General features: G+C 46.5%; 1 protein-coding gene across 7 annotated transcripts in view; it reads left to right on the top strand.

Annotated features, from left to right (window-relative positions):
• The first annotated feature begins 539 nt into the window (after positions 1-539).
• CABP5 (calcium binding protein 5) overlaps positions 540-7,363 on the top strand; it is a 16,002-nt gene continuing 9,178 nt past the window's right edge. For 5 of the 7 annotated variants that reach the window (XR_002125700.1, XR_002125699.1, XR_002125698.1 and 2 more), the window contains exons 1-5: positions 540-822; positions 2,316-2,346; positions 2,860-3,003; positions 3,953-4,062; positions 6,734-6,881. Coding sequence is in view for 3 of the 7 variants with exons in the window: in XM_019658126.1 (XP_019513671.1) it covers positions 760-822; positions 2,316-2,346; positions 2,860-3,003; positions 3,953-4,062; positions 6,734-6,881 (496 nt within the window). In the remaining 4 variants the exon portion in view is untranslated. The remainder of the gene's footprint in view (positions 823-2,315; positions 2,347-2,859; positions 3,004-3,952; positions 4,063-6,733; positions 6,882-7,363) is intronic. The other 2 variants (XM_019658127.1, XM_019658125.1) reach the window with 2 other exon arrangements.

Below are 7,363 nucleotides of genomic sequence, written 5' to 3'. Positions count from 1 at the left end.
GGGACTCCTGCCTCACTCCACCATCCTATTTGAACTCTGGCTCTCCAAACCGATGGCCCCCGGTCCCCTCCCCTGCCAACCCCCAATGTGGACACCCCCATCGCCTCCTTGGGCTCTGAAATCACCACGACTTCTCATCCTCCCTGACCAGCATGGCGGGGGGACCAGCATGGACGCCTACCTTGCTCCTCCCGCTGAATTACTCAGGAAGAAAGGACGGGAGGAGATGAGCAGAGGAAGAGCAAATACCACTCACTCTCTTAACCACCGGTGCCTGCCTGCCTCCTTCCTGAAGTCAGAGTGTCTCAGATCTCCTTTCCAGCCCACGTGCCTGACTTATGCAAAAGCTCCTTGAGGCCAGGGGCCGTGTCCTCTCCATCTTCACATGCCCAAAGGCCAGCAGAGGCCAGGCTTAGAGCGAGCACTCAACATGCCTTCTGCTCTAATCCCCACTTTTGAAACTATCCAATTCTATTCTGGGGATAAAAAAGGTCAGAGCCTGAGCCTGGCTCCTCCCCTCGTCCCACTCAAACCAGATGGGGAGGCAGGAAGGGCTCTGATCCCTCTCCAACCCCAGGAGAGATTTCCAACCCAGCTGTCACAGCTCTATGCCACGGGGACCAAGGGAGAGGCTAAGAGAGGCAGGAAGAGTTGGCAAAGAAGTGATAGAGAAGATAAGGAGGCTGAACCACCAAGGGGGACGGGACGGAGGGGGAGCCATCTTGAGACTGGTGCCTGCCGAGCTCTGCCCAGACCTCCATGCAGTTCCCCATGGGCCCCGCCTGCATCTTCTTGAGAAAAGGCATCGCTGAGAAACAGAGGGTGAGGTGGGGGACAGTGGGAAGGATGGAGGGCAGGGCTAAGGGAGCTGGGATATGGGAAAAGAAGGGGCATGATGGATGCAGTGGAACAAGGGGGACCGGTGGGGAGAGCATGAGCTGAGAAGGCAGAAGAATCCCCAGGCACATGGTGGGGACGTGTGGGTCAGTGAAATTGGAAGTCAGGAGCCAAAGGGGGAAAGGTGATGGGGGAGAAAAATATAAAAGGGAAACTGGGATGATGTCATTATTGACACGCATCATCATTTTTTTCTATGGACACCTGTAGTGATGATGATGATGATGACAGTAGCTGCCACTTATTAAGTCATTGCTGTGTGCCCAGCCCTGTGTGAAGGGTTTGCATTCTGATGTCATTTAATTGTCAGAACAACTCATGAAGGCGGTTATGCTTTCATTCCCGTTTTACAGATGTGGAAACTGAGGCTCTGAGTCATGAAGTCACTTGCTTTAAGCTTATGCAATTAGTAAGTGGCAGGGCCAGGTCTGTTTGGTTCCAGTGGGCGTGCTTTTAATTGTTAGGCTTTAGATCACCCCTTCCCAATAAAATAAAATAGAAAAGGAGGGAGGGGACTTAGGGGGAAGGGAATAGTAAGCTAGGGGAAAGGGTCCAAGGATAAAGGGAGCTAAGGGGTGAGAGACCAGAGGTTGGTGGAATTTCCCAGGTGATGTGCCTCGTAGCCAAGCCTGACCCTTCAAGTATGTGCAGGAGTGGGTGATGGCAACAACGACTGGGAATTCTTAAAGGTCTTAGGAATCGGTTGTGCTGGCATCGATCATCCTGGATGCCACTGGACACTGGTCCCACGCCAAGGAATTCTAACTCTTGGCAGAAAGGATGGAAGCGGGTGCGAAAAGAGTCAATGGGGTGTAATGGAAAGAATTGTGACCTGGGAGTCAGGAGCCCTGAATTCAAATCCCAGTGCTCCCTGCAACTGGCTTGCTGTACAGCCTTGGGGGAGCGATTTATGTCCCTTGTGAGCTTTGTGACTTTGGGCAGGTTCCTTAACCTCTCTGTCCCTCAGCGTCCTCTTAAATAAGACGGGAATGATATGTGGATTAGCCTCACAAGAGCGGTTCTGAGGTTTAAATGAAATGATTGCGGAACCTGCCTGGCACTGAGTCAGCATTCTGAACACATCAGCTGCGATTGGGAGTCTCCCTTTCTTCCTCTGGAGATTGGGGCCATGGCCTGCAAGCCCCCTTTCTGCACAACGGGGTGGATATCTCTTTGGGAAAGGCAGGAGAGAGATCAAGATTCAAGGATGGGCGAGAGGAAATGAGAGGAGTGAGGAAGAGGGAGAGAAGCAAAGAGCTGTGGAATGGGAATCATGGGATGGGAGAAGGAAGGGGAAAGGAGGAGAAGGAAACAGGAAGGGGTGAGGAGTAGCTTGGGAAAATGCGGGGTCACGTTTGGAGATTGAATGTTGGATCCTGACCCTCTCTCCAAATTCTCTCTCCTGCATTCCTCTCCAGGAAAGACCACTGGGACAAGATGAGATTGAAGGTAACACTTGCTCCCCCAAATGTCCCCTCTTCGCCATCCACTCACTTGCCTGCTGTCTGTCCCTTTGTGCATTTCAGCATAAGTCCCCTCAGATGAAAATTTTACTCGGCTCTCTTTTTCCATTTAACTGTTGATTTTGTAGAACTCTTTCTCATGGCAGTGTAGGTACCTCCCAAAGTATTTAGAAGGCATACCCATTCCCAAGTGTCTCAGAAACCCAGGAGTGACACAGTGACACATGAGTTTTAGAAGGTTAGTGTTTTCTTTTGATGGTTTCGAAGTTTCCCATAACTTCACCCAAGAATTGGAATGACGTCAGTGCTACCATTTGGTGGTCTCAGGAATCATTTCTCTTGCTAACACATTTCATTCATACATCGCTCCCTATAGAAATTTCGGTTTTTCAAAATGTATTCTTGTTTGAAAAGTGTCTAGTCAGTGACTCGTTGATGGTTTCAAGGGATGCCACTCTTCCTCATTGACTGTTTCAAGTTCTTCCCTCTTAACTTTCAGAGCTCCGGGAGGCATTTCTTGAGTTCGACAAGGACCGAGATGGGTTCATCTCTTGTAAGGATTTGGGGAATCTCATGAGGACAATGGGTTACATGCCCACAGAGATGGAATTGACTGAACTGGGGCAGCAGATCCGCATGAACTGTGAGGCCGGGGGGTGGAAGGGATGACTGGGGTTAGGGGAGGGCAAAGGGCGGAAGTGGGAAGGATCTGGGGTTGAGATCATAGAGTTGGAGATAGGGAAGAGGGTCAGAGGGGCTAGAAGTCTAGAAGGAAACAGTTGAGACTATACTAGGGAGACAGCATTTGCAGTGGTTAAAAGGGCAACTTTTAGAGATAGATTTGCGTTCAATTCCCAGTTTTCTTATTTACTAATTGTGGTCATTTTGAAAAGTGAAGCTAACCCCCAATCTTGAGTCTTAGTTTTCCCATTTGTCAAGTGAAGATGATATCACCCCTTACTTTGTGGGATTATAGAAGGATAGATGCTAATACAGGTAAAGGCTTAGCCTCCTTAAATGCTTAGTATTTGTAGATTATTATTATCACCACTAAGATTCATCAGTGGAGCACAAGATTGGAACTGCATTTGGTGCTGGAAACAAACTTAGACTTGGAGCTATTGTTGATGAATAGTGTTGCAAAAAGAATGGATTTATTTTTAGATGGTGACCAAAGCTGATTTTGAGATGGAAGCTGGGATAAAATTGCTATTGGGTTTGCTTCTGGGCATGTTACTGAGTAAACAAGGTTGAAGTCAAGGTCATGATAGATAGTATTCATATCTGGAAGAGACTTTGGTGTTCATTTAATTCATCCTCTTTCTTCTACACATCTACCAATGAGAGAACATGGACCTGAGCCAATTAAGAGATTTGCTCCAGGTCATGTGGACAGTTCATTGTTTCCACCATACCACACTCCATTCACTCCTGTTCAGATTAGAGAGACAAGAGGGCTTGAGCTGGCTGAGAGACAAAGCTCTTAGGGGTCAGAGTGATGGGAGAAGATCTATTTCTTGATCTTGAGGGTAAAGGGTACTGGAGGATGAGGGCATATGGAGTCTGACTAGACCTGCCTCTCCCTTCCTCAGTGGGCGGCCGTGTAGACTTTGATGATTTTGTGGAGCTGATGACCCCCAAGTTGCTTGCAGAAACGGCTGGGATGATCGGTGTCCAGGAGATGCGAGATGCCTTCAAGGAAGTGAGTTAAGAGTTTAATGGGGGTGACTGGTTAGCTTAGTTGGTTAGAGCGTGGTGCTGATAGCACCAAGGTTGCTGGTTCGATCCTCACATGGGCCACTGTGAGCTGTGCCCTCCCTAAAAGAGTCAACTACGCCATTGTAGCATGAAAGCAATGTGCAACCAATGACCATGGCTGTTCCCCAATAAAAAAATTTTTTTTAAAGAGTTTCATAATGCTGGGGGTGGTTGAAGGACACCTCAGAGGTCAATGATTGCTTATTAGCCATGGACAGGACCCACCCAAACCAATTTTCTTTCTAGCTATTGTGGGATTTAGAGGGAAGGAAAATAACATATTCCAAGCACTTGCAATGGATGAACTTCTCTACCTATTTCATCGAATGTAATCCTCATAAATAATAATAGCAGTCATTTACCTTCATCATACATATGAGGAAACTGAGGCTCATGGAAATTACACATCTTATCCAGGATGCTGAAATCTTCAAAACCATGTTAGGACCTCGCAGCTTTGTGCCTGTAGAAGGAAGAAGGAATACAAGCATTTGAGACCCCAGAAGGGGACCCAAAGAAATCATGTGGTTTAACCCACTCGTGGTAGAGATGCTTAAAAAATGAGACCCAGGGAGGGTAGGGGGCTTGCTGAGGTTCACTTCTAACCCCCTGATAAAACGCTTTCCTCACTCCAAGAGCTTTCAGTTATATGAGACAAAAACAAAGAATAATATCATGTTTGGAAGGAAAGACACTGGATCCAGGCAAACGTGGGTCCAAAACCCAGAGAGATCTCTCCCTTCTAGCTGTGGGATTGTCTCTCCCAGCTTCATATAAAGTCATAGAGCTGCAGGGTCCAACAGAACTTCCTGTGGTCACAGAAATGCTCTGTCTGAGACAGGAGCCACTGGCCACTGGTGGCTATCGAGCCCTTGAAATGTGGCGTGTGTGACTGAGAAACTGATTTTTTAATCCTATCGTATTTAGATTCATTTCACTTAAGTTATACATTTAATTTCCATTTATATTCAGTTGGCTATAAATTCAATTTGTTTCCATTGGAAAGTGAATACTCAATTCAATTGTTGGAAAACATTCATTTGGAATGATGTGGGTATGTGAATTTCCTTTTTCACATAAATTTTGTGAAATGTATGCAATTTTCGTATAAATTTTGTGAAACCCAAATACAGATTAAGTATTTCTGGTGACACTTGGTGTCTGAATTGAGAAGGGCTGTAAGTGTACAATACACCCTGGATGAAGACGTAGTGTCCTTAGCTTAGGCACGTTTGTATGCTGAGTGTGTTCGCTAACTGACTAAACACCTAGGAGCATAAGTAAGTACTTGGTACTCCAATGCTAAGTTCTATGAAACCCAGTCTGCCTAAAAAGAAGGTAACGTAGCTCATTAATCACTTTTCAATTGATTACATGCCGAAGTGATGATATTTTGGAGATATTGGGTTAAATAAAATCAATGATTAAAAATAAATTTCACTTGTTTCTTTTCACTTTGTAAATTTAAGGTGGCTACTTGAAATTTTAAAATTACCCCCGAGGCTCGCTCGTGTTGTATTTCTTTTGGGCACGCGGCTCTAGGGGAATCAGATTCCAGGCTGAGGAAGGCGTATCTGAGGAAGAGCAGAAGCCTGGGTACTTGGAGAGGTACAAGCTGGAGAGACAGTGGCATGAAATAAGCAAGGTCTCCGAGCCGCCAAAGGAGCGGGGTCAGGATCTTACTCTGAGTGGGATGGGAAGCCCCTGGAGGGTTTGAAGCAAGGAAGAGTGACAAGGTCTGATGTCTTTCAATTATATGAGACAAAAACAAAGAATAGTATCGCGTGAAGTCCTGATGTGTGGACAACAGACCACGCAGGGCCACAATGGGAGCCCGAGGACCAATTAGGAGACTGTCGCGATAATCCTGACAAGAGGTGATGTGGCATGGCATAGCTAGACAAGGATAGTTGGCGCCCCCATATGTTTTGGAGGTAGAATGTCTGAGACGCTCTGGTAGATTGGTTAAGGGTATGCAGTGTACAGGCTTGGCGGTAGTTCACTAATTACTAATTCAACAAGTATTTATCCAGTGCCTACCATGTAGAAGGCACTGTTTTGGGGACTGAGCACGGAGCAGTGAATAAAGCAGTGAAATCCCTTGCCTTTGGGAGCTGACATGCTCGTGCATGATGAGCAAAAGCTTTCAGCTTCGCTCTTGAGTCACAGTAAGTGATCAATAAACACTGCTGCAATTATTAATTAGTGTCGTCATCACTGCTAATACGGTTGGTCCTTGAATAACATGGGCTTGAACTGTAAAGGTCCACTTATACGTGGATTTTTTTTTCCAGCAAAAACACATTGGAAGATTTTTTGGAGATTTGCATCAATTTGAAAAAATTCACAGATGAACCTTAGGATTTTCGTAATAACGTTTTGTTTTCTCTAGCCTACTTTGTTGTAAGAATACAGTATGTAATATAACATACAAAATATGTGTTAACTGTTTATGTTATTGGTAAGCCTTCTGATCAGCAGTAGGCTCTTTAGTAGATAAGTTTTAGGGGAGTCAAAAGTTATATATGGATTTTTAACTGCACAGGGGGTTGGCACCCCTAATGCCTGCAATGTTCAAGTGGTCACTGTATTATCCCCTTCTGTTTTCTAATCAGTTTGACACCAACGGAGACGGGGCAATCACCCTGGGAGAGTTGCAGCAGGCCATGCAAAGGCTTCTGGGAGAGAAGCTCACCCCCGGGGAGATCGCCGAGGTTGTCCAGGAGGCCGATGTGAATGGAGATGGCACTGTTGACTTCGAAGGTGACACCTCCAACTCCAACACCCTGTGTGGTTTTCCAAGTCGGCCATTCCTTGTCACTCTTCCCCCAGGTTGAGGTTGGGTGGTGGGGGGACAGGTTCTGGAAGCGTTTTTGCTGCACCCCTTTCTCCCCATGTTATTTTAGAGCTCAGTGTCTCCCACCTCTCCTGCTTCTGCCCCTGGTTGCTTCTTGGACCACTTTGTCTGGTAGCACATTCCTACGCATGCTCAGGCAGGACTCACTCACCTCCACCTGCCCCGTCCCTTCCTTGTTCACTGGGCAGTTTTGTCATAGGGACAAAATGTCCCATCAGAAGGAGAGTGGATGGATTATTAGCTGGAACTCTGGGGTCAGATTCACGCAGTTCAGTTTCAGGATCGTCTCTTACTATGTGGCCTTATCTTAGTCACTCTATTTATTTATTTAATTGGGGAATTGGGGGATGGGAACAGCGCTGGGGAATTGGGGGAAGGGGAACAGACA

This window comes from Hipposideros armiger, unplaced genomic scaffold (genome assembly GCF_001890085.2).
Source record: "Hipposideros armiger isolate ML-2016 unplaced genomic scaffold, ASM189008v1 scaffold_283, whole genome shotgun sequence".
In the NCBI taxonomy this organism is placed as follows: Eukaryota; Metazoa; Chordata; class Mammalia; order Chiroptera; family Hipposideridae; genus Hipposideros; species Hipposideros armiger.
Note: the sequence above shows the minus strand (reverse complement) of the source record. Positions and strands in the feature narration are given on the sequence as shown.